Below are 25,516 nucleotides of genomic sequence, written 5' to 3'. Positions count from 1 at the left end.
ATTTACATATCTCGCCACGAGGTGGCATGGTGTAACGCCAAACGCGCCTCTTATCCATGATTAGCCTACAAAATGTAACACAATTCAACATACTTTTTCTTATAACATTATTTAACATTAAACAACGTGGTAAGTAAATATTTACATGCTCTTATCTTGCATGCTCTTAAATAGGCCTATACTCTTTTATAACCAACTAAATGTATTTTATAGCCAAACCTTTGTATTTGACATATCCATGAAACATAAAACAAATAACAAAATAAAAGCAAAACCCAACGTATCTGTTAAAAACCATACGTATATAAAAATATAAATGTGTCGCAACAACACACACATCATCTGGTATGTGTTATGATACGTTATGACCTGTTGAGTAGATTATAATGTTACAACATTCAACAATAATAAAGACAACATTCTTTTTCTTAGTATTTTAGTGATTTTATTTTTGCCACATTCTTTACAGTAATTTCCTGGGCTGGACACCAAACGCTCTCTGGTGGTTCGTGAGGGTTTGGTCTCATCGAAATGTCTGTTTCATGTACCAAGAGAAATTAATATTGACAAAATGCAGACTTTGAAAATCACTATAAAACATATGTGACATAAGATGTCATTAAACAGGTAATAAAAAATAAGCAAAGAAGGGATAAATAAACACAAAAACTTTTTTTCCTCTAAAGTTGGCCGTCTGTCCGCTTACTTCTACGTCACTTCCGCCGTAGTTCGCTATGTGCGTTTTTCGTGCGAAGATGGCGTCTGCACAGCTAACGGATGAGGAGCTTTTCTCTGAATTAAAACGACTCGGCTTTACACCCGGCCCGGTGACGGAGAACACGCGACCGGTGTATTTGAAGAAACTGAAAAAGCTGCGAGAGGAGCAGCCACAATCGCGAGGATCCCGGAGCGGGAAAGGGCGCAACAGCACCGGGACGATCAGCAACAACGGCGGCGGCAGTAGTAGCGGTAGCGGTAACGCCGCGGCGCGAGCTCCGGGATTAAGCGCCAGGCCACCGGGCAGTGACGTCACGCGTCGGAGCGCCGGCGGACGACCGACGCCGAACGAAAAGCGCAGGACAGACAGAACCGGAAAGTTCGTGCTGGGCTTTAGCTCGGACGAGTCGGACGTGGAGGCGCCTCAGAAGAAAGCAGGCCCGAACCTCGGCAGCGCCAGCAGGAGAGACCGCGGATCCGCGTTACAGACACCCATCAGGCCCGCGGGAACACCCGCCGCCGCTCGCAGGAGCGAACACAGATACTCTCTCGGGTTGTCCGTGGACAGAAAAAGCACATCGGGGTCTCCGTGGTGGGCTACGTCCCGTATAGATGCGGATGGTAGAGACTACGGTGAGCCTAACGACAATTTGGAAGAGACGGAGACTAACAGCCGGGCTATAAACGGGAATAAGACGTTTTACGTGTCGAGTAACGTTAGTAGTAATAGTAGTAAGCTAGTCAAGGATTACTCCGATTCCGACGAGGAGGAGGAAGAGGGCGATCGAGACCGTCCCCGCCGTTTAACTTCCAGACACAGTCCGCCTAAATCATCTTCCTCTTCCCCGTATATAAGCGCCCGGGGCTCGGAGAAGACTCCGGACTTTAGCAGCCTAGACATGGTTGTAGAACGGAAGGAGGGCGATGATAAGGAACCGATGGCGTTTAGGGCAGGCTTCCTGAGCCACAACTACCCAAAACAGTCAGTGTTGTTCTCCGTGGACGACGGTAACAGCAGCCCATCTGCTTTTACGAAGAACCACCTCGACAACGGGGATGACGAGCCCGCCAGCAGCAGTAGTAGGTTTAGTATCGGGCTAAGACCGCGGTTTTCCTCTTACACCGGTCTGTCTGCGACCTACCGACCGAACCACTCGAACCACACCGGTTCGAACCACTCCTACAGTCATTCCTCATCCCTTAAGCCCAAGCACACGACGGTCCCGGAGGACGAGCTCCTGCAGCAGTTTAAACGAGAGGAGGTGTCCGCCACCGGGGGCTTCAGCGCGCATTACTTGTCCATGATCCTCCTGACGGCCGCCTGCTTGTTCTTCGTGGTCCTGGGCCTCATGTACCTGCGGATGCGGGGCTCCAGCATCTCAGAGACGGATGCTGCAAGTGAGTATGAAGTGTAGGACCAGTAATGTATAATTACATAATGCAAAATGAGCTTTTTTGATATATCATTCTGAATCGAACAGTGATTTCTAGAACAAAAATCAATATGTAAAAAATCAAATAAAATCAAACATCAGCCTCTTAAGCCATTATAAAAACTATTTGACGAATTGTGGTTTTGGCCTTAAGTACTATTTAATGGTGTCGTATTAGTTTCCTCTTACCTGATGACATCCCACCAGTGTACCCCAATACATTATACCACAGAAACTTATAGTCTCCTTTAAAACCAATTACCATTATAACCATTGTATCCTTAAATCCATTTGAATGTCTCTCATGGGGTTTTGGTGTTTTTCTCTTTCATTAGGCCAATTTTTGAACAATCTAAATGCATATCCTTAAAGTGATTTATCCGAAAAATAAAAATTCTGTCATCATTTACTCGCCCTTTCATCATTACAAACATGTATGACTTTCTTCAGCAGAACACAAAAGAAGAGATTTTGAGAAATGTTGTGAACTGGACCACATTTACTTTCATTGGTTTTGTGTCCATACAATAGAAGTGAATGGGGTCCAGTGCTGTTCGGTTACCAACTTTCTTCAAAATGTCTTATTTTGTGTTCTGCGGGAGAAAAAAGTCATAAATGTTTGAAATGAAAAGACAGTGAGAAAATGATGACAGAATTTTCATTCTTGGGTTTTAGTGAAGTTTTATAACGATCCTTGAATATGTCATGATACTAAAAGATTACCATATATATTTATATACCATGATGATGGTGCTCTCTGATATTTTAAAATATCATTATGTAAAAAAATTCTTTTTTAATAGTATAATTTATTTGACATGATTGATTTATGAATCCCATTTCTTTATTATAGTAGCCTGTGCCGATTCACTAACCAAAATCACAGAGTTTGTGGTTTTTTAAATGTCACGATTCATGCTTTAGAAAGTTCCTCACAGTTCCTGTCATTGTTTCTGCGACTTCGTAAGGCAAACATTTCTAATCTACATAGCAGTTATCGCCTCAGACTATTTTCACCTTCTTGGACAGGAAACGGCCCATGCCACTGCAGCTTTATGACACACAGAGAGGTATTTTCATTAAAATAGGAGTGAGCTCCATGGCATGTCAGAAATAACTGTTCCACCCCTCTGCCTGGTCGATTGCAGGTAGCTGGTTAACCTTTGGCCTAAATACTGTGATGGGGTACTGAAAAGATTATGTAAGAATTTAGATGACTGCTCTTCAAAAATCACACTTTCATTTATTGTTCCAGAAAAAATTAGCTATTAACATTGTGTTGAGAATACAATCATGTGGTTACATTTATTTTTACATTTTCTGTACTGAGCGCTTCCATTAATGTGATGAATACCCATAGCCGGTCTTACAGCGTTGTAATCGCTCTATAATATGAGAGCCAGCATTTATCTTTTGAAACATTTCCCCCAGATAAGAGAAAAATCAACGTCTGTTAGCTTCGCATGTTCTGCCACTCGGTTTAAATGGAGTGAAGTGCTTTTGAGGCGAGAGGCGTCTCTTGAGAGGAAGCGACTGATGAATTACTATGTATATTTGTGGTATGGCCAGTCTCTCAGGGAGAAGGCTTTGGCTGAAGAGCACGTTGCAGACATCTAGGTCACAGACAAGCTAAAGCGGACTAATTGTCTGTGTCTCAGGGGAATCTGCCCAGTGAGAGAGTCTGACTTCTCTGGTCGTCTGAATGCCTGACTGTCACACTGATATAATTCTGTTGCGTAGATTGATCTTCTGCATTAAAGACCTAAAGAATACTGCAAACAATATGCAAATGTTCTATATTTATACCCAGGTGACCTACTGTGTGTAATATCCCACAATGCAAAGCTCTTGACCTGCTCTGTTGCCAGGGCAATGAATGAAAGTCAATAGAAGTAATTTCGTGTTCAACATTTTTGCTTTGCTTCCCTACGGAGATTGCGATATTAAACGTCTTACGACATCAGACGTCTCGCATTTTATACACCAGACGAAATACAACCCGTGATTGAGACATGCAGGGCCCTTACTGTGATAAATCAGGGCCTGGACTCAAGCATGGAGAGAAAAGCGATGTTTAGACAATGACTCAAGTGTGAGAGGTGATGGTAGGCTCTCACCATCAGTCACTCCCTCATGTGAGAGACTATGAGCTGATTCTGCTCTAGTCACTCCCCTCTGTCTGTCAGTATGGTTAGGAAATGCCATTTGTAATCGTTTTTTTCTACAGACCCCTGCTGCTACGGGACTACAGATGATTGAGGCTTCTGATGAGTAATGCTCTTTTTTTCTTCTCTCTTTCAGTTAAGAGCCACCCCTTTGGACCTGAGTTTGATGAGCAGTATGTAAGTATCTGTCTGGACAGTTGTTTACTACGTTTTAAACTGAGTCAGGTCGCTGAATCTTTTGATGTCCCCTTTCAACCAAAACAATACTGGTTCTTTTCTGATCTGGCCTACATTTCCAAGTTTAGAGAGTTGAGTGATATAATTAATAATATATATATATATGCTATTATAAATAATATAAGTCTATATAATAATAGAAAATAAATATAATCATTTGTTTATATTATATAAGTTTTAGCAATTTGATTATTCTTCAACATGCACTTTACACACTGATGTTACCTCAACAGGACGTCAAAGACAGAGACCTCATCCTCAACCTTCTCCTTTCTCTACATGACTACCTAGCCAATGTCGCAGGTGAGCGTGCTAGTTAAAACCCGCATTTTACATCACAGGACGTGTGCACGTCTAGTGATGAAACTGTATGGTTTTGAGTTTGTGTCTGTCTGTGACCACCCGTCCCGCTTTACGTTGAACCGCACAGCTTTTTCACCCCTTGTCCCTCACGTCGCATATTGACAAAATGTCCCGCATTTTCATCATTCTGTTCTGTTGGTTTTAAGTTATCACATTAAGAAAGGCTTTTGTGTCAGTGTTATTTGACTATTTAGTGATTTCAGTCATCAAGAGGTTGCGACGTCTGTCAGTAGATCGGGTGGCGATCCTCCCATGTCAACTTGCTGAATAAAAACCTCACTAAAACATCGTAAATCTTGTGACTTTGAAACTGTGTTTAGCCTATTGGTTGTGGTTACGCTATTAAAATAAAAATGATTTGCAAAACATGAAATTCATTATTTAACAATAATACATTTAAAAAGAGAAACTCTTTTTCATTATTTGTTTGATCTTTATTCCTTTAGTTTTCTCTTTTTGAGAAGATCTTCAAGGTGTAAAACATGATAACTCCACATCTGATCTATTCTCAAAATTTAAAGAGACGGTGAACCTTAAATTGAAATCGCCTTTAAAATTGTTTTATGTTATATAACATTTTATCTATGCCTTTATTATGTTGTAGTTGGAATGGGCTAAATAACAAATTATTTTTATAAGCTAAACATTTTTATAAAAATGTTTTAATTCCGTTATTATATCACAGTTTTTCGCTACCTTTCAATGGTGTCCCACATTTGGTTTGTTGGGTGGTGGTCACCCTAGTCTGTCCCCTAAGCTCAAAGTTTTAGGACAATGCATTCTTGTTATTTCTTTAAAGGAGAACACGATTGTGTGGATCCCAACAATCCTTTAAACAGAAGCGTCTCCTTCAGCGAAGCCTCCGAGTACCTCAAGGTTTGTTTGGTTATTTGATGCTGTATTTTTTGTTGCTGGCTCTGCTTAAGCTTTCAGGTGACTTGAATTATTCATTCGAGTCAAAGGAGGTTGGTCTTCTTGAATTAAACATGGATGCTTTCTCAGAATTGTAGAATGTTTAAATGTAGCACTAGTTGCTCTGCAAATATGAAAAATGCCTGTTTTAATAAAACATTTTTCCTTTAAGCTTCAAAATGAAGCCTATGAAGACTTGATTGAAACGTCTTTAGAATGGATCATTAAAACCAAAGATGTTGTTGGAATAAGGTAAGTAATATATCTACACTTTTTATCATAAGTTTATCATTTTGTTTTTATAAATTGTTTAATCTTTTGACAGATCCAATAGGAATATATGATGCATTAGGGACAGTGTATATATCCATAAGGATGTAATGTTCAGTCTTTTATCTGTATGTGTGGCTGTTTTGTGTGTTCACCATATATATGCATTTTCTGCGCAGGTTGATTGGTGTTAACCCTGATGAACCCATAGAGGACGTATCGGACATCTCTCGGCTGGAGTCCATCTACCCCCGCATGTCCTTTTTCTGCCGCTTCAGACGGGCCTTCTTCACCGTCATCCACAGAATTCTCCTCATCCTTGCAGGTGCTTGTTGTGGTTTTAGTAAAATGTAGAGAACAGATCAGGGATCAGTTTTCCTGTGTTTGGATTTGTGTGGGTGAGAAGGCAATTTCATAAATTACCCCTCTTATTCTGTTTCTCCGAAGCCATCGGTGTAGTTTGGGGTTTGGTCTATTATATGAAATACAGATGGCGCAGAGAAGAAGAGGAAACCAGGCAGATGTATGACATGGTGGAGAGGATCATCGGTAAATCCACCACATCACTTCAGATTACAAGATTTATCCAGTGATTGGGGTTATGAGAATCTTAAATCCATTTGATTGGTATTTGTCCAGATTTAATGAGGAGCCATAATGAGGCCAGTCAGGAGAACAAGGACCTGCAGCAGTACTTGCCCATTCCTCACGTCCGTGACTCTCTGGTCCAGCCTCAGGACAGGTATGCCATCTTTGAAAATGACAGAATGACGACATGATAAAATGAACTGCAAATTAAAGGGTCATTTTCAGCTCCATTTTGGAATGACCTTCATAAACCAATCAGTTCCAGATGGACAAAGTCGTTGAATATTTTGTTTTACTGCAGTAAAATATTTTCTATTACTAAAGTAAAATGGAACGCAAATGCCTTTTCATGTTTCCAGAATTAGGCAGAATCTTCCCCTAAAATGTTAATCCATTTATTTCCAAATACCGAAATCAAGTATTAAATAGATTTGTTTGTCATTTTCTCAGAAAAAAGATGAAGAGAGTATGGGACAGGGCTGTTGCGTTCCTCTCAGCCAATGAGTCTCGCATTCGGACAGAAACCCAGAGAATTGGTGGGGCAGATTTCATGGTGTGGAGGTGGCTTCAACCCTCAATGTCACCTGATAAGATGTCCAGCATTCCCTCCAAAGTGTGGCAAGGCAAAGGTAACGCTTGCTTCATTTATTCTGATATTCCTGGCAAAAGTGGTGGGTTGTTAAACATGCTAGCTTTCATATAAGAGATCAAAATTACCAGTTTGTGCCTTCATGGGTTTGAAGTAGCTTGTTGTATCTCACAGCTTTTCCATTGGACCGAAGAAATTCACCGCCAAACAGCTTAACGCCATGCTTAAAGATTCGCAACATGTTCGACCCTATAATGTGAGTTTGCAGGGAACCTTCACATGCGACCTTGAATTGATAATACCTCAACACGTATTTTGATTGGACGATAAGTGAATTTTCTTTATTGTACTTAACAGGGAAGAGGGGGAAAACTGGCACCTTGCCATTCAAGAAGCCATTTTGGAGAAATGCAGCGAGAATGATGGAATCGTTCACATAGCTGTTGACAAAAACTCAAGAGAGGTTTGTGTCTTCTGTGCTGACTTTTCTGCGTGGGTCAATTTGCTTTCTGGGTTTATATGCCTAGAATCAACGATATGTGGATGTTTTAATAATCCTTTATATGCTTTAATTTGGTCTAGGGCTGTGTTTATGTGAAGTGCCTTTCAGCAGAGCATTCTGGGAAAGCCTTCAAAGCACTTCATGGCTCCTGGTTTGATGGTTAGTGAATGTTGATTATCAGAACCTCTCAGAATCAGAAGAGCAAAATAATGTTTTAGCACAAGTGTGATAACTCTGGGGTGATGCAATGTACATTATTTTTCGAATTCTGTCTGTAATTTTCATTCATCGCTTAGAATCGCCTAATTTCAGTAGATGAGTATCCAACCTGTTGTATTTCATTCTAGGTAAGCTTGTAACTGTAAAGTACCTGCGCCTGGATCGCTACCACCAGCGTTTCCCACAAGCCCTGGGCTGCAACACACCCCTCAAGCCCACCAGCTCCAGCATGAACAGCATGTCACGCCTGAACCAGCGATCCAGCACGTCCAGCTCTCTGTGTTTCTCCTGAGGGACGTGCCGACTACCACCACCATCCTCACCTCTCTCTCTTTTGCTATATTCAAGGCTCCTTTCTCCTGCGTCCTCCTCACCAATGAGAACCGCATTTGGGAGCTTTTACAGTAGGGCAACTTGAGTACACACAGTCAACTTCTGTCAGCTATATGCAAGCAATGGCGTGTGAGCTGTTGTTATTCCTTATCCATGTCCTTTGGTATCAGGCAAAGCAAGTGATATGTGGACACTGGTTTATATCTGGTGGAAAGAGAGCTGCTTGGGCCTTCAAGAACCTTGTTTAGGAGAGGTGGACACCACGATCCGCTTTCTTTCCCATATTTGGTGCAAGTGGACACACAAATGTCCATTTTCTCAATGTGTTTTCTTTGTCCTTTTTTGATACGCTGTCTTCAAGGACACAATATTGCTTCCAATTCTGTTCAGATTTCAAAACAAATGAGAGCGATCAAACTGTTATTTTCGATCTCAAGCATCTGCTTTTTTACACAACTAACTCCCCTCCTTAATTTCAAGGAGCTATGTTGGGCTATACATAGCTGCATGTGCTGGTTAAAGTATGCCTATATTTAAGCTTTGAATTGTGTCATATATTGTGGATGTTTATTTTCCTGAGGATGTTTTAGATTATGTATTCGCGTTTGTTTTCCCTCTTCATTTTTTTTGTAGTTTTTTTTAGTCCATGATCGGCATGCGCACACTCTAGAGAAGGGGTGCTGTAAATATATCATTGAATGGTGGTGGTTAAAATCATCTGTATAAAATTAAAATCGTTATAAGCTGTCGTTCATTTCTTGCCAACAGAATAACTACACTGATTTTGCTGCGTTCTGAAACGTCCACATGGTTGTATTGGACATGGCTTTGAAAGAGTAATGAACAATGGTTCTTTTCCCTTTTCATGCTGTGTTTCTGAACACTAGTCACAGTTGTTACAGCCTGATTATATTAAAGTATATAATTATTTACTGTTGTTTATATTTTAAAAGGTATGCTTTCTCCATTATAATTGATGCAAATATTATCTTTTTTTTTGTCCTTGCACATATCTTGAAAATTTTAATTCCACCCTGTCGCTGTTTTTAAATGTCCCCAGTCTTTCTAAAAATTCCAAAGGAGATATTGTAAGGATGGAAGTTGTTTTGGAACTTCCTTTACACACTTGTGCTGCAGTCCCAGCCTGTCAGTCCAGATCTGACGATCCATTCTGATTTGTACTGGGACACATTCATAAACAGAGAGCATGTCATGCTGCTTTGTGTCTATTTTGGATCACAGAAAGATTTATCAGCTTTTGTTCAGATGCAGTTTGGGTTGATATGAGGTAAATAAAATGTACTTGTTTATTAATTATGTTTCCTTTCTTGTGTAGTGTCATTGATTTTTTTAAATATTTATAAAACTTGTTTTATATTTATAAAACAATTACAAAGCCTGATAGTGGACTGGGGCTTTATAATTGTTTCATAAACATTTAAAGGTAAAAGTATATATTGATGTTATATAAAAAAACGTGTTAATGACTGAAAACAACTAGAGGTAGCAAATACCAGTCATTGATTATTATTTATAATATAGCCTTCTATTCACACGTTTCAGCTTTCAGTCGCAATGCTAAGTTATGAGGAAGACGTGCTTAAAATATTTAAGGAATAAAATGCTATGTAATGCATTTTGTCGTGTTTTAGGGGGAAAAGTCATGACCGGGAATTAAAAAGCATTATAAAACGTTTATGTACTTTTCAACAATACATTGTTTTGGATAGCACTTATTGTAATAATACATTTTATTAATACTATTTACAAGCATGTGACGACCTATCTATGAAAATAGTCCCGATACTTGTCTTCCATATCATATTCCTGTATATTATATAACAAGATACAGTATGCTTTAGCAAGTATCGTTATATTATACATATTATCGTGTCATAATCATCTTATTAAAGCCCCACAACTGCGACGCGTTGAGTAATTATTCGTTGAAATTAACGTTACGCACTGCACATATTTGGAACGTCGATGAGCGGCGGGAGGAATTTCCCACAATGCACTTGTCATTACCTAAGAAGTACACAGACGTGTCGCTGTTTGACAAATGCACTGCTCTTCATTCTACAGCCTGCTGCTCTGCCCGGTGTTGGCTCTGCTTTTTCTGTCTGGTACGTTTAACTCTTTATGACACACTTTCAAAATACTTTATTGTAAGCGCAAGCTGCGGGTGACAGGAATAGTTGTCAAGGACTGCGCGATCAACACGTAACGCAATACCGTTATACTTAACTTTCGTTTCGATATTGACATTCGCAGCGTATTACCATGTATGCTTTTGTCTCACTTCTGTTATGTTAATGCATATATAATAATATGACGAGATATGGTGTAAATAGCCCCAGAAGGGTATTGTTTTGTGGTCCACTGTAAGAGGCATATCGGTTATACTTGAAATACTTTGTATGTAACCTCCCACAGGTGACGACGTTTAAGCGAAGCGTGTTCGACTGCGTGCGGCACTGCGCAGACCTATCAGCGTATGATATCGAGTTATCGCGAGAGCGCGTTGAACGCTCAGCTGTCGCGATACTCTAGTGTCATACGCCAATCGGCCTGCGCAGTGCCACAGGAAGACGATCATCACGTTATTATGTAACGTTGTGTTTGTGGAAACCGCTTGTCATTTGATGGCATTAATATTTCATGTCATGTTAATTTAATGACCGTTTGCTGACACCCGCTGCAATAAACTTTAAACGGCTTCTGTGTGTCTACGCGGCAATAAGACGTTGCATGCAACAATACAGAATCATTTGTTGTAAATGTGTTGGTGGGATGTTTCTGGCGGATGGGAACGTACAACGGGACACTATTAAATCCTGCTGGAATAAGACCCTGACACTGTAAGTAGCTCACAATGATATTTCTAAGGAAACCCGTTAGAATTTATATTGTTGTTTATTGTTTATTTCCATTTCAACAGGGATGTTTCTGTTAGTGTGACTGAGGTTGTTGCCACCAGTGTTCTCTTGCTAGTTCAGCAAATGAACGTTCTGGCCTTTCTATACACTGTCTTACACGTGCTATTCACCCTGTTAAATATCACTGTTTCTCTAACAAAACAGCTTTTTACTTTGGCCAGTGTGGGTGCTCCACAGCAAATGCACAGATCATATGCCAAAATATTCACATGCTTGAGATGTTTACACACTCCTAATGTTGTTTGATCCTTTGTCAGCTATTCACTTCAGTCATTGTTGTTCACAATGACCATATAACTACCATCGCGGCTGCCTTGTCCAGTTCTGCTTGGCTTCTAAAACATTTTAGGCCTTATTCATCTCTCATGACCATATATAGTTGTGACTCTGCCTCAAGTATCAAGCATGATGTATTTATAAGCTGTATTTGAGTTGCTTTGAGTGCTTGTTTTTCCTGAGCATGGAGACTTGAGGTTGAGTTAGTCTATGTCGTCTATATATAATTGTAGTTCGATTGAGAAACTACAGTGGTAAAATAAGTTAAAGTAATACTGTCAAACTTGCAGTCATTCTTGAAATAAGTTGGCTGGCTCTATTCAAAATAATTAAATTAAATCACCTTTCCAAAAGTGCCTTGCAGTGCATCTGAAGTGATTCATTAAATAGTACAGACAAGGTTCTGATGAGTTAAAATTAGATTTTCTTTAGTAGAACAAGATAAATGATCAAATAATAAAAATAGCATCATGTTAAAAGTTATTTAAAGAAATGTGAGGAATGTGAAATATTTAAAATTCACGCGTTGGACAATTATTAACCTATGGTGTCATAGTCATACGCTGTAGTAATTGAGCGATCTGTATTATTTATAGTCCAGTGTGGAAGTCTGTGCTGGCTATTTTTAAAATACGGCCTTGCTTATGTCTGTATCTGTGCATGTGTTGAAATCACTCCTTCCAGTCAGCCTAGATTTAATTTAACAAGATTCACTGCACCATCATGTGTCTCAATGTTTTAGCTTTTGCATTCATTTTTGCTGCAATTACAGATTTGGATGTACATGATGAACAATTGTGGATGTTTATTTACAAGATAAGGTCAGAGGCCATTTTTGCACTAAGATGATGTGGTAAATAATAAAACAGTATAGCGTTGCGACCAATTAATTGATATGATTTTTATTTACAGTGACACTTACAGTCTTTGGCCGCTTAATAATGGTTGAATGTTATTGAAATGTAAAGTTTGTTGGGGAAAAGTTCAAGCATCATTTCTATGCAGATGTGTCCTGGTTTTATATTTTGTAACGACATGCATACGTTTTTAAGTGTGACTGAAGTATTCAAGACTAATTAATTGTTAGGGGCTAATATTAAAGGGATACTTCACCCAAAAATGAAAATTCTGTCATCATTTATTCACCTTCGAGTTGTTCCAAATCTGTATAAATTTATTTGTTCTGATGAACACAGAGAAAGATATTTGGAAGAATGCTTATATCCAAACAGATCTTGCCCCCCCCCCCATTGACTACCATAGTAGGAAAAAATACTGTACCATTTTTTTTTTTGTTCTGTTGAACACAAAAGAAGACATTTTGAAGAATGTATGACAGCAAACAGTTCTGACTGGTTATAAGTATTTTTCCAAATATCTTTCTCTGTGTTCATCAAAACAAAGAAATGTATACAGATTTGGAACAACTCGAAGGTGGGTAAATGATGACAGAATTTTCTTTGTGTGAAGTATCCCTTTAATTTTAAGAATATTCTCTTTTGTTAGAAACAGAAACTTGAAAACCTTCATGACCACTAGATGGACCTCCTTCCCTATAAACCAAAGCTTTACCTTCTCATTCAGTTGCATTCACACAGGCTTTGCCTGTGTTTGCTCATGTAGTTAATCTGTAAATTTTCTCACACAGTTCTTTACACTTTAAGTATTAAAGGAATCTTTTTCTCAGGGGTTCATTCATATTAAGGTGAATTAAGACTTGTGTAAGGCGATTGTGAAATAGATAAATTTATTCCTAATTGCATGACTGCTGAGTGACGCTGGCACACACCTTCCTGCTCTTTTCCTTATAGCTCGAACCTACTGCGTGTGTTGTCAAGTTTCCCAAGGCCAGGATGGCTGTCCGTCTTTTCCGATTCATGACCCCGGTCGTATCCGTGGCCCTGCTCCAATGCAGGCGTTCCCCTAGAACCACAGGGCAGCTTCTAACTCTGACTCCGCCCTCTGCGATAGGTACTGTAACCACTCAGCTTTTGGGCTTTAGTTTTATAATGGACTATATGTCTAATAATATGCAAGTCTGTTAGTTAGTCTGGTTAGCAATAGTCAAGTTGCTCAGTGGATTGGTATGAGTGTGTCCTAGTTTACATTTCTGACGTGCTACAGCCATAAAAACAGCTGATACGTTTGGTTGAAACGGCTATCATATCTGTCGCCTATGCAAATTGCTTCTGACATCTTTACTCTTTCGCGTTTATTCATCATGTCTCAAAATTTTGCGGTGACCAAGATGTATTCTCAGCCTTTTTCTTGGGTGTAACCTCTTCATATAAAATTGTATTTTTACTTAAATTGTTGGGGTCTACCACTAATACTGTTATCTAACTCTTGGCTTCAAATTGTACATTTGACATGTCATAAAAGTATCTATAGAGTTCATGTTAACCTGTCTCTCTTTACACAGCGATGTTGATCAGTCTTTCCCTGCATGAAAAGTGTCAGCCGTCCCGTGACTGGCTGCTCTCATTGTCTATGTGACTGACATCTGCGTTGACCAATGTTGTGTTTTCTCTCCTTCCTCTCCCTCCTCGCCTATGTGTGTCCTGTTTTTTTTAGCCTGACAGTTAGGAGGGTGTCTTAGAGGGCGGCTCCTGTATCGCCCCTTTCTCTTGCCCCAGCAGCATCAGCTCCAGCCATGTCCGGGTTCAATCTTCTGCATCTGGTCAGCCAGGGCCAACCTGTAAAACTGAAGGCTTGCAGCCTCCCCTCAGGTCACCTGGATGCTGTGTGTGTGTGTGTGTGTGTGTGTGTGCTCTGCTTTCTCAAGCTCCTTGATGCTTTGTTCTGCGTGCTCAAGCTTTTGGCAAGGGGTCTGTGTTTAGTGTGATAATGATGTTATTTGTAGAGAAACTTAATTTATCTAAAGGTAGCTTGACTGAGCTTTAAATGAATGTGTTTTTGCTTTAAATGGCCTAGTATGAAGAACAAGTGCTTATTGTGTCAACCTAAGTGCATGTTTGTTGATTTGCTTATTTGGAATATCAACAGGTGAACATGTAATTTTATATGAAATAGACTCTATAATAGAGTCTAGCGGGCTGCCTGATGTCAGGTTTCATCTGAGGCCCGAGTTGGTTTGTCTGCATTTGATGACCCCTTGCCCTGAAATGTCACATTTGCTCTGTGCTTCTTCTCTGTAGAGATCTTCAGTTGCTCATGGATTAACATCTAACTCGCCATTTTGCCTTCCTTTAAGCCTGCATGTCCTGTCAAGCTTCAACATTAACTGTTATTTTCTACTAATGGTTGCTTTGTATTAACGCTTTTCCATTTTAGGAATCTAGATTTTGCAATAATTTGCAATAACCAAACTTGCACATCAAAAAATAATCAAAAAAGACCTTCATCAAGATTGATCGGTAAAAGTATTATTGTAAATTGTAGAACTTTCTGTAGTAAACATTCCTAATATATATAGCAGTGCGTGCAAGGCAGCAGAAGAATTACAGCTAAAGGGCCTTTTATGTTAAAGTACTGTGCGCACTGTATGTTAAGATGTCAAGATTATGATAAAAGTTTAAATTGATTTAAAATGTAGTTTTAAAGGTTTAGACCTCCCCTAACCAGAATGTTTTATGATATACAGTGCTGACTTGCAAGCACTGTTACCATAAAAGTCTACATTGCTGAGGACATAGGTGAGACGAACCATGAAAAACATCCAGGGCACAAAAGGATATGTTTGGTTTCAAGTCATGAGCGAAAGGAACGTGCTAAGAACAAATCTTGCCGCTAATTAGGAAATAACTTACACTTGAGGTTATAGCGGAGGGAAGTCGAAGGAACGTGCTGATTTGTAGAGTGACCTCTCGGTGCACCAAAACTAAATCATTTGCAGGGGGTGACACAGACCAAATTCCTGAATTTCTTTAAATGCCTCCTTAGAGGCTTTTTTAGACAAACTGAGAAATAAAACATTTCTTTCTCCCCCCCCCCCCTTTCCATTCTCTCACAGTATAAATAGGGGTCAGAGCCTTTCATACACACAAAAAATAGGAATTCTCTCCCTGTCTTGCTAATAGGATCCAGAAGACCCTCTCCCAGAGATGAGAGAGGGATATGGGAAATCCTGCAGGGAGTGTGGGGGCCTCCTCTTTGGACTCTCCTCCCTGCTTCCCGTGTTTGTCAGATGTAACTTTGTACTCGCTGGACAGAGCAGAGCCCATCAATGGAGCCCATTCACCTAGGGACCTTTAAAGACCCTATTATTTCCTTTATTCACATGGTTTCAATCTTGTCGAGAGGAATTCTTCACATAGTCGAAATGAGTGGCGACCCGCTCTCACTAGAACACTAGCTGTAAAACTGGCAGAACAATAAGGGTGTAGTACAGACCCCCCGTTAACACAGCAACGGGTGAAAAAATTAGCAAAAAAATATGTGGAAACGAGGGAGAAGGTTCTCGATAATTGGAAATTGCAGTGGAATTGTGTGTAATTCAAAACCGCTGTGTGTCCCAGTGAATAAATAAGGTTCAAATGGACACATGGGTTCTTTTAAAAACATGGCTGTAGAGCTCGTCTTGCCAAATTGGATATTTTTACTGTAATCTGCTTTAGTTTATCATTTTATTAATCATATTGGCATCTTGGCATACGACTGTGTCTCATTATGTATTGGTATTAAAATTAGATATAGTGGGATTGTTTGGAAGTGCTTGGGAACAAATGTAACGCTGTCAAAAAATGTATGGCAAAGGTGCCATGTGGCTGCAATTGGTCAGTTTTAGGTCTGAGCTCTAGAGGTCAGCATTGCTGTTAAACGGAAACAAGCACACTAGCCTGTAGCGTATATATTGTAACCTTCTGTACAGACACCCAACATAGGTGCTTCTCTATAACTCACTATATATGTTATTCAGGGAAATCTAGTTTGCCACCGTGCAATACTGGCTGTAGCACATCAATGACATGGAGATGTTTGGATTGTGTGTCACTGATATTGTGACTTTTTCCAGGTAAGAGTCATCTTATTATTTAAATCGACAAAGATTTGTCTTCGCCAAAAATATTTGCAACGAAAATGACCAAAAGCACTGACTCTTGCTTGAAAGGAGTCACATGAAAGTACATTAAGAAATATATTTTAAGAAATGTTTCTCGTTTTGAAGTACCTAGAGGTTTTATTGGCAATATGGGTCACTTATGCTTGCCGTAACTTGCGTTCTGCTCTGTAGGAACGTGCCGTAGCAAGAAGACATGGCCCAAAACCTTCACTGAGGAGGAGCTGAGGAAACGTTTGACTCCGATGCAGTACCATGTGACTCAGGAGAAAGGCACAGAAAGGTGACATGTGCGCCATAACTAAAAACCATGTGACAAACACCAAAAACATTAAGTTTTATGCTTAAAAGCTAGAATGTTTTAATAGATGCAGAAAATGCATGGCTGAAGTATTGATTTGATTAATATAAATAACCTATTACAGTAGAAATATTGTAATAATTATATTATGATTTGTAGCAAAACAATTATACAATTTGTAGAAAAAAATAATTATGACTTAATCTATTGGCAAATTAATCTAGATTTATTTTTATGGCTTCAATTGGTTCTACAATGTAAAAAAGGTGTACAAACTTTTAAGAAAAGAGATTGCATTTACCTTAAATTGAAATGACCTTTTTTTCTCTCTTTTTTTCCAAATTCACGGGCTTCTGATTACATACAGAAAATATCTGTTTTAGTGAATATTGAAACATTTCGTGGACCTGTCACATTCACATCATCCATAGGGATTATTTTAGGCCTAAAACGTATGGCACTTTTTCTCCTTATCGACCCAAGGCGGTGAGATAGATGTTGTTCAGAAGGATGTAAAGTAGAAGGATAAACACTGCCGCTTCCTCTCTCCCCTCCATCGCTCGGTGGTAAAAACACACGTGGGGAAAGTATTTATCGGCCCATTGGCAGGAAGAATGTGAAAAATGCCTTTAGCCTGAGAGAGGAGATCCAGTACCCGAAAAGGTGCATTCTGGGATTGCTCTGTTTTGAGAAACGCGATCCACATTTTGTCCTTATCTGGATGCTCTATAGACCATCATTCATTGATGTCAATTAGTTTTGCACATTACAAAGACAGGGCATGGAAAATGTATACAGTATGTGCTTTGAAACGTCTTTTTCCAGTATGCATTCTTGATCGTTAAATATATGATATCACTGTTTGACATGGATTTCTTTTTTGCATTCAGTGCTTTCACAGGAAAACATACAGATATCAAAGAGGAAGGAAACTACCACTGTGTCGTCTGCGGGACCTCTCTTTTCACGTAAGTGTTGATAATAGCCCATTCAGTTAAAGTCCCTGTGAAATTAAAAATGACAATTCATATTTTTTCTTGATATATTGCAGCGTTTATTGTAAATAGCTAACCAATGCGAATAGCTAACCATGTGCCCTCATAATCTTCAGTTAAATTCTGAAAATGCACTTCCGTCCTGTAGTGACTATCCGTCTTAAATGATGTAAATGAGACGGCTTTGAGCGGGGCATCTGTTAACTCCTCCCCTTCATCTGTCAGTATCCTCCCAGTTTCATTTCAAAATGCAACTGCTGTTTTTATACATCCAATCAAATTTCAGGGAAAACGCAAACCACGGCCACAATTTTTGTTTTACTCGAAAATGTGTCAGAATACGGAAGTAAACTCGATCGCAACGTCCGGTTCACGGGAACTTAAATCTTATTTAACTGTTTTTACTGTTAAGAACTTGTTTTAACTCTAAGCAACAATGTTTAGTTACACTAAACACCTAACATGACTAGGATATCTCTGTATAGTTCCTCCAGCTGAACCGGTAGAGCATTGCCTTAGCAGCGCATAATTTATGCATACAGTCCTCAGGGAACACCCCTACTGATCAAAAATGTATTGAAGGAATGCACTGGAAGTTGCTTTTGATAAAAGTGTTTATCAAATTCATAAAATGCGAAATTGTGTTCTTGGAGCACTTTAAGGGAGTGTCACTTTTTTACCGTTTTTTTATGTCATTGCAGGTCTGATATGAAGTTTGACTCCGGATCAGGTATGTGTCCACACTCCTCAATAACACAACATATTTGGTACTAAATCTTTATAAACAAGATACATCCTTTATGTCTTTTGTTTTATATTTACATACGAGCACATCTTTTTGTACAAGCTAATTGTTGTACGAATTGTTTTATTACCTTATACTTTTCCAGAACAGCGACAGTATCTTAAGCTGATAGTAATGTTTGCAAATGAATAGGGTAACAGAGATACCAAATTAGCTCATTCTCCACAAAGGGGGGGTGTTTTGACCTCATCAACCTGCTTTATGGTTGATCGCAAGGACAAATGTGAATCAGTCAACTGGCTAATGGAGCACAAAAGCTCTCATGCTCCTTAATATATGATTTACAGCACGGACATAAAACAAACAGTCTGCTTTAGGAAGATTACAAAATGTTTAATGAGCGCTATCTTTTACTGTAAATTAATGAAATTGGCGTAAACATTCAGCTGCTGTCATTTTGATATTTTGTGGTTCCTAATTTGTCCACATTAACCTTGGCATTCTGTCTTCTTTTGCAATTAGGAAATAACTTCCTGGACAATTAGGGAATATCTTACCGGAAAAGAATTGTAGACATTTAGTCCTTTTATCCTTTTAATTTATCTATTTTGAGAGTGAGATCTAATGAAGAATTGAAAAGATGTGGAGTTCAAAATCTGTCTATGGTCTTTCTTAATGGATGTGTTGGCTATCATAATGTATGTGTTATGTTTTTATTTTAAAAAACATCATTGTTTAACATGATTTGAACACTGTCGAGCAAGTGAACTTACAGGCCCAAAAATCCATAAATCTGATCATGAATTTTTTTTTCTGATCATATGTAAGTGCTGGCCATCATAATGTGGCCCAAATGGCCTTTGTTGTTGCAATGACATAGTTTTCTCTTTATAAGATTAAGATGTGTATTAAACCTCTTTTTTAAAGCTTAAAAAGACTCTCATCAGCTCAGAGTAAATGAACGTTGAGTTGATGTTAAGTGTATACAATGCCAATATAATATATAGCAGCTACGCTTTGCTGATTCGTTACAGATTCGAGATTCAAATTCCATACTTCTGCTGCGCTACACAGGCTATTTTTACACGGCCTCCCAACGACGTGTATGCGAATGCATGAATTCTCCTCAGAAAACAGCCAGAAATGAGAAACATATGTGGGCTGTGTTGAAAAATGATTTTTGTCATTGAGATGGGAGCCAAATGTCCCGTGTACGTGGACAGAAGTGCATCCCGAAGTAGTATAAACTCAATTTCCTGTTTTGTTAGAGCGCTGCTACACCGTTCCATTCACCGGGCTCCTTGCCCTGGTGATAAAGCTCCATTAGATCAGCTCTGCAGTGATCCGTTGGGATTCTCTCGGTCTGAGTCATAGGATTCCTATATTCCTCCAAGAGCGTCCTGCTAGTGGAGTTTGGCGGCTTTGTAGTTGTAGCCAAGCATCTTCGCCCTGACAGGGAAGGGATGGGGGTGTTGAGGGGTTTTTGGGGGGTGAAGAAAAGGCGTCTGCTAGTGCTTAAATTACTTGTTTTTTTCCACAAACAGTGTGACGGCAATAAGCACACTCCTGCTTCCTTAAGCCTGACCTGATCTCATTCAGAGTAACTGATGCTTGGTTATCAAGATAGATTACACCATTAGTTGCCAAACTTGGTGCACAAGGAAGGGTATGAAAGAGCCAGATCTCCTATGGTGGCCCTTGAACAGTTCTCGCTGCATGATATTTATAGGAAAAATCGCTCTCAAATGAATCCTTGACGTGTGGACAGTTTGCTGGTGCACACAGTCCTGGTTTGCTGATGGTGGTTGGACACCTCAAAAATGTGAAGAATTAATTTTGGCGTAGTGCAACTAAAATACAGAAAAAAATTGTGTTTCTGAAGGTCTGGATTTTCATAAATTGTACACGGCACCTTTAATGTTGTGAACAATAATTGCATGTGGCATATCCTACATTGCCAGTAGCGTTTTACCTGTACTTAGTTCATCCCACATTAAGATATGTTTTTTGAAACGCTGTCTTTTCAAAAATTTGCTAGGCTTTTTGTGAATGATCTAAACAAATATGTGGTCAGAGGCTGTGTAGTAGTAAGTTCCCAAGGTTTCTTTCCTCCAGACGTCCCACCTTCTTAGAAAGCCATAAGCAGGGACCACCTATGAGCCAGTACAGCCATTCTTTCCACTCACACCCCTGTTACTGGATAGAAAGTTTCCAGATGAAAGAAACAGGATTGTGGGACACCAGTGATAACACTGTCAGTTTTTAGGACGGTTTATTTCACTTGCTGATCTCATGAGACGATGGCCAGACGTACAGTATGGCATATGGGCGATCGCTTTGTATTTGGACTAGCATGAAACAAAATCCTATTAAATATTAATGTGATCCATACAAAATGTAAGGACATTTTGTAGCTTAGCTACAACATCCCTCCGTGTCCTAAGCACATACTTTATATCTTTTGCTTTGCCTCAGCTAAGAGAAAAAAGATTGGCAAGAAGATGAGGTCCACCAACATGCTCTCTTGAAGAGTCGCTTTACAATTAATTCTTTACTGGTTTTGCAGGATGGCCTTCCTTTTTCGATTTGATCAATAAGGAGTCTATAACGCAAACCGATGACTTTTCGTACGGCATGCATAGAGTGGAGATAAACTGCAGTCAGGTACAAAACCGAGTGACAACTTTTCAACAGTTTCATAGGCCATGCCAGCACATTCTTTAAGGTGTATCTTTTCCTCCTGCCCTCTACCTGCAGTGTGGCGCTCACCTGGGCCATGTCTTTGATGATGGACCCCGCCCTACAAGGAAACGTTACTGCATAAACTCCGCCTCTCTCAGTTTCCAGTCAAAAGACGGTGCCTCTGAAGAGGCGGAACCAACCGGAGCAGCAGGTCAATCGCCATCTTCTAGTAAGAACAGTGAACTTTAATAGGACTTGAAATGGACCAATCAAGTCGCAGATGTCACGCATAGGCTACTCCAAAGTCACCGTTCCAAATCAAGCTGTGCAATCAGGCAGATATATATTTTTCGCAACGTTTGTCTGAATGATGTAAGGAATGCAATATGCAATATCCACATCCCAGTTGTCTGGTTTAAATGGCTTTATGTTTGCCTCAACTTCATGACCTAAGCATGTTTCTGAAAAGCTTTCAGAAAGCTTGGGAATACTCAGTGGTTGTTTTTTATAATGTTAGAAGTGTGTTAGTAATGATTTTGTGCTCAGAGATACAGTGGGGTTCAAGCGTCTTGAGGGCACATTGAAAATCTGTTTATTTTTAAGTTTACATTAAACAAAACAATAAATAAAACAAGGGTATAAAGTGCTTAAGTTATAAAGGCTTAAATTGAAAAAATGTGTAAAATTTGCTTTCTCTGACACCCTGGAATATTCCCAGATCATACTGGGATTAACAAGATTTGTGCAAATTTGCACACTATAAAATATGATGTGATCAGTATGTCACATCAACATATGAAGAGTTAATTTGCAAAAACTGATAAGAATGTTTAATAATCATGTTTTTCTTACTGTGCATTCCAAGTAATATTAATCAAACTGCAGTTGGGTTGTTTTGATTAAGTAATAACACAATAAAAAACATGATTTTTGAGTTATCTGTTTTTGCAAACAAATATGTTCAAATAATAAATCGTATCAATAATTCATATGTTTTTGTTACTGTAACTTAACAAATTAAAGTGATTAGGCAATTTAATTATAGCAACTCATCACTACTTTACAGTTAAACATTTTACTTTTAATAAAAATGTGAAGTAGTCGGTTAACATCGTTTATTCAGCCAATTTTATTATACTTTATAACATTTTTGCACTTATTTAGCAGTTTCACTACTGGTCAAATATGTTTGAACCCCACTGAATATTGAAAGCACAATGATTGAAAACAAATCATGTAGGTGCAGTCACAGAGCTGAGCTGTTTCTAAAGTGACATACGATATAGGGAGGTCATGAAGTTTGAGGAAAATGCTATGCAAGTGCTCCTGTGAGCAGTAAAGTAAGCAAAAGTGGAGAACAAAGCATTCTTTGAAATAAAATGGAACATATGATAAATGTTTAGTCTGAACACAAACGTAGCCTGACTTTTAAAGGTGCTGTTTTGGTCTCCCTGCTTGTAGTGCCTGTTTTTCTTCTGAGTTTAATATTTTCTTGGATATGGATTCACTTTGATTACATTGAATATTGATATTTGATTCATATTGACCAGTGTGAATAAAGAAGTATTAAGAATAATTTGTTGATGTTGTGAGTTTTGTTTACATGTGTTGAGAACACATGCACACATTTACATACATCTTGTTTTTCTGATATGATTTGATTCTGTTGGAATGTTGCTCTTTTATATTTTTTATGGCATCGATTTTCATGTTTTCCTTTGAAATGAGAAATCTCAGATGTGATAGCATGTATTTAAATGTGAAAATAATTTGTTCAACGTCACTTTTATGGTGCTCTTTATTCTTCGCTTTATGGAAGACAACAGCCTGGAAACTTCTTTTTGGGATTTGAAACCACTGGTGAGTTTTAAGAATTTTTATTTTTTAGGTGAACTTTTCCTAAAATCAACGGTGTTTTTAGCTAGATAATTTATACTTGTTGAGCCTAAATCAATTTCGCTGCATTCGTCAAGTGCATTTTGGGTTTGATTTATGAATGAAATGGTCCTAGGAAAGTGCATTTGTGTAAACAACACCTATGCAAAAAGTAAATATCTTGAAAGACATGCAGAATTTTGTCAAATTACGAAAAGGTATTAATATACCCATTTTTAATTTAGCAAAAGCTTGAATTTCAAAAGACCAAAGCACGATTCGCTTATTTCATTCTTATTTTCAGCAGCTCCCCAAATGCTGAGCATCATCCGCCACAAGTTGCTATTGTGAGCAGAAGAAAATCCAGACACCCTAGGAGTCTCTTGGGTTGACTGGAGACGTAGTGCACTTGATGAGCTGCTAGAAGTGCGTTTTCAAACCCTGATAGGGGTGACGTCAGCCTCGCCTCTTTCTCCTGGGTGCTGTTGTTTAAAGAACAGAGTGGTTTGCCTTAGTCTGTGAGTGTGGGAAAAATCGTCCGATGGGCCTGTCGCTAAGAGCGTTTACGTTACCCGTGCAATAAAGAATATTTACAAGTCAGGTGTGTTTAGACTGTGTCGCTGGTGGGGTAGGGGCTTTCGACGGAGGATAGAGGTTTGAGTAGACGGCCAGCTGGATTGTCTCAAACCGCCTTTGGACCCCATATCATCACCGGAAGTCAAACAATTTTGTCATTTATAGAGCAAAAGTGAACTTGCTATGTGGATGTGCGACGGCTTCAACTGTTACAAGAAGTTTGTTTGTATATGGAATTCCAAAACATCCCGTGGTCGAAATGGGTCTTGTCATATTTGTCTGCATTTATGCTTTAACGTGCAGAATGTAGGGAAAGCCTTGTACATTGATATGTTTGCACATTTTGTTTCTTGTTCGGAAACCTTGGTCCGTCTTGTTTTTTGTTAGCCAACAAACTATCACATAAACCACGCATGATCACTTGTCCCAGTGGCCCCATTAGTCAAGCACTAAACCAAACAAAAGAACCAATGACAGCAGCTCTACGGCCCAAACATACAGTCCATGATCCATGAAGTCATCCAAGACATAAACACCTCACTATATCACAAAACAAACATGAAGACCTTCAAATAGACTCTACATGTTGGGTATGTGTACATGCAAGTTAACTTTTTTCCTTAGTGGCTTGATGTTAATTGTAAATCTGTGCTTACTTTGGGATTACAGTGACTTTGCATAGACCAGCATCTGTGTTTTGTTGCAAGTTCCTTCTTAAGACCAAAACTTTGAGGACTTTTGATTTATTTGAATCATTTTTTCGTTCCTTTATGTAGCCATCATCAGTGTAATGCACCTTTGAAGTGCCCTGTTCCCATACCTTGTCTATAGCCGTCCACACTTTGTTGACCAAGAGATTTTGCAAGTCTTGTTTTGTAGCTTCTCACAAAAATTTTGAGACCTTGTTATCACTAAGCCCTATCCAACTCACCATGGAGCCCTGGAGCCCCCTTGACCATCCCAAGGTCTAACAAACTTGTCCAAGCCTTCACCTTTTACCTGTATTTGAGATTCTTCAGATGTCATAATGTGGTTAGTTGCAGAAGCCAAAAGATTTGCGGAACTGTGCTGCTCTGCCAGCGCTATCAGGCATTCGTCTGATGGATATGTTGTGACTCCTTTCCTGGAGTAAAGTCAATGATCTCATTTTAGCTCTGTAAAGGTCTGCCAAGTATTTACTTTTTTTCAATGAGCAGTGTGGGGGCTGAGGGCCAGAGTCTGTATGTGGCCCCGTTCCAAATGATGCAATTTGACAGAAACCACATGAAGGGCTCGGGGTATGCAGTGTAAGGCCAGGGTTCTGGAGGCAACGCTTGGCATCGTTGCACAGAACCGGACACTCTCGTACTGAGCGCGCCTTTTATGCTGATTGGTTCCAAATGTGCGCAGTCTGAGCTCGGCTACCTTAGAGGAGGAAGTACCAATCAAAAAATTATCATGAGGTCAGAAACGAGCGCAATAAAGTCTTGTCCTCTGCAATTCTGTGGCTTGAGCTGTGTCAAAGAATGTACAATTGAAGGCCTTTAGACGGAGCCAAAAAAAGATCAGTCCTAACTTAAAATGTAACTGTCCTTAATATCCTTCACAAGTTAACCCTGGTTATTTATGAAAGCTGTACAGGTTTTTCTTTTCTGTTCGAGTTTTGTTAGCAAAATTTCATTTTTCTTTCCTCTAAATGACGGTGGGCGTCTGTGAGTGATTTATCACCGCTTTGGAATGCCACCAGGCAATCACCACACCACCTCTCTCTGGCATGCCGAACATAAATAAACCCCGGGA

At 39.3% G+C, this 25,516-nt stretch overlaps 2 protein-coding genes across 6 annotated transcripts; both read left to right on the top strand.

Moving 5' to 3' along the window:
• The first annotated feature begins 720 nt into the window (after positions 1-720).
• lemd3 (LEM domain containing 3) lies at positions 721-9,647 on the top strand. The gene is made up of 13 exons (XM_057324703.1): positions 721-2,115; positions 4,452-4,492; positions 4,786-4,855; positions 5,715-5,791; positions 6,000-6,079; positions 6,277-6,422; positions 6,545-6,646; positions 6,737-6,839; positions 7,136-7,314; positions 7,449-7,530; positions 7,632-7,737; positions 7,857-7,935; positions 8,124-9,647. Exons 1-13 carry the CDS (start codon positions 735-737, stop codon positions 8,285-8,287), a joined length of 2,610 nt encoding a protein of 869 aa, XP_057180686.1. The 5' UTR covers positions 721-734; the 3' UTR covers positions 8,288-9,647.
• A 701-nt stretch (positions 9,648-10,348) lies between these two features.
• msrb3 (methionine sulfoxide reductase B3) lies at positions 10,349-22,856 on the top strand. 5 transcript variants are annotated; one of them, XM_057324366.1, is made up of 7 exons: positions 10,349-10,454; positions 14,118-14,272; positions 16,738-16,846; positions 17,755-17,832; positions 18,561-18,589; positions 21,171-21,268; positions 21,362-22,856. In XM_057324366.1, the coding sequence occupies exons 2-7, from the start codon at positions 14,197-14,199 to the stop codon at positions 21,533-21,535; spliced, it is 564 nt and encodes a 187-aa protein (XP_057180349.1). In that variant the 5' UTR covers positions 10,349-10,454; positions 14,118-14,196; the 3' UTR covers positions 21,536-22,856. The 5 variants fall into 5 exon arrangements, with proteins under 5 accessions (XP_057180349.1, XP_057180352.1, XP_057180347.1 ...); XM_057324364.1 differs by lacking the exon at positions 14,118-14,272 and adding an exon at positions 13,355-13,514 and having other exon boundaries at positions 10,363-10,454; XM_057324365.1 differs by lacking the exons at positions 10,349-10,454; positions 14,118-14,272 and adding exons at positions 10,461-11,189; positions 13,355-13,514.
• Positions 22,857-25,516: the final 2,660 nt, after the last annotated feature.

This window comes from Triplophysa rosa, linkage group LG24, assembly GCF_024868665.1.
Source record: "Triplophysa rosa linkage group LG24, Trosa_1v2, whole genome shotgun sequence".
NCBI classification, from domain to species: Eukaryota; Metazoa; Chordata; class Actinopteri; order Cypriniformes; family Nemacheilidae; genus Triplophysa; species Triplophysa rosa.
This window is presented reverse-complemented; position numbering and strand designations above follow the sequence as displayed.

Coding starts and splice junctions, on each gene's coding strand:
- lemd3 (XM_057324703.1), top strand. CDS start 735: ATGTGCGTTTTTCGTGCGAAGATGGCGTCTGCACAGCTAACGGATGAG. Junction 6,423..6,544: donor AATTCTCCTCATCCTTGCAG/GTGCTTGTTGTG, acceptor GTTTCTCCGAAG/CCATCGGTGTAGTTTGGGGT. Junction 6,840..7,135: donor CTGGTCCAGCCTCAGGACAG/GTATGCCATCTT, acceptor TCATTTTCTCAG/AAAAAAGATGAAGAGAGTAT.
- msrb3 (XM_057324364.1), top strand. CDS start 13,397: ATGGCTGTCCGTCTTTTCCGATTCATGACCCCGGTCGTATCCGTGGCC. Junction 16,847..17,754: donor CAGGAGAAAGGCACAGAAAG/GTGACATGTGCG, acceptor TTTTGCATTCAG/TGCTTTCACAGGAAAACATA. Junction 17,833..18,560: donor TGCGGGACCTCTCTTTTCAC/GTAAGTGTTGAT, acceptor ATGTCATTGCAG/GTCTGATATGAAGTTTGACT.